The sequence below is a fragment of the Octopus bimaculoides genome, chromosome 9 (assembly GCF_001194135.2).
Source record: "Octopus bimaculoides isolate UCB-OBI-ISO-001 chromosome 9, ASM119413v2, whole genome shotgun sequence".
In the NCBI taxonomy this organism is placed as follows: Eukaryota; Metazoa; Mollusca; class Cephalopoda; order Octopoda; family Octopodidae; genus Octopus; species Octopus bimaculoides.
The window spans coordinates 16,378,162-16,378,790 of NC_068989.1; the positions used below are offsets into that span (position 1 = coordinate 16,378,162).

Here is a 629-nt window from a genome sequence, read left to right on the forward strand (position 1 = left end):
ATATATATATACGCAGTCAGACCCACATTACGAAAATATTATATACATACAAAAAAGCACTTACAGAGAGAGAGGTATACAGACGGACATGCGCGCATATATACGCACACAAATATGTTTGGTGGGGATCGTGAATATGCGTGTGTATAGATACGTAGCTCGACAGAGAGACAGACAGATAAAAAGACAGACTGACAGATAAACAGACAGGCAGACAGAAAGACAAAATGACTGATAGACAGATAAGTAGATAGACAGACAATCAAATAGACTATGGAAAGCTGATTATGTTACAATTTTCGAGGTTGTAAGAAAGTAGTCGAGAGAAAACACAATAAAAAATAATTAATCTTTATTATACAATATGTAATATAAAATATACCGAAATAAATCATTATTTATTTCAGAAGCATATAGTGTCAAATATGTACAGTATTTTTCAGATTGGCAATCTTTATGTCTTAACAATCCCAGAGGGAAAAGAATTCATATCAATTAAAGTCTCTTGGTGGGATTGCTTGCGGGGGCCTCAACTGGAACAGCGGCAGCATTTTTTGTCAGGGCTGCAGGTGCAACATCGGCGAGATCGCTTGCGGGGGCCTCAACTGGAACAGCGGCAGCATTTTTTG

At 37.5% G+C, this 629-nt stretch overlaps 1 protein-coding gene across 2 annotated transcripts in view; it reads right to left on the reverse strand.

Moving 5' to 3' along the window:
• Positions 1 to 335: 335 nt before the first annotated feature.
• The window catches only part of LOC106869653 (uncharacterized), a 7,780-nt gene continuing 7,486 nt past the window's right edge, over positions 336 to 629 (reverse strand). The window contains exon 4 of one of the 2 annotated variants that reach the window (XM_052970437.1): positions 336 to 622. In XM_052970437.1, coding sequence (XP_052826397.1) covers positions 496 to 622 — 127 coding nt within the window. In that variant the 3' untranslated portion in view covers positions 336 to 495. The remainder of the gene's footprint in view (positions 623 to 629) is intronic. The other variant, XM_052970438.1, reaches the window with a different exon arrangement.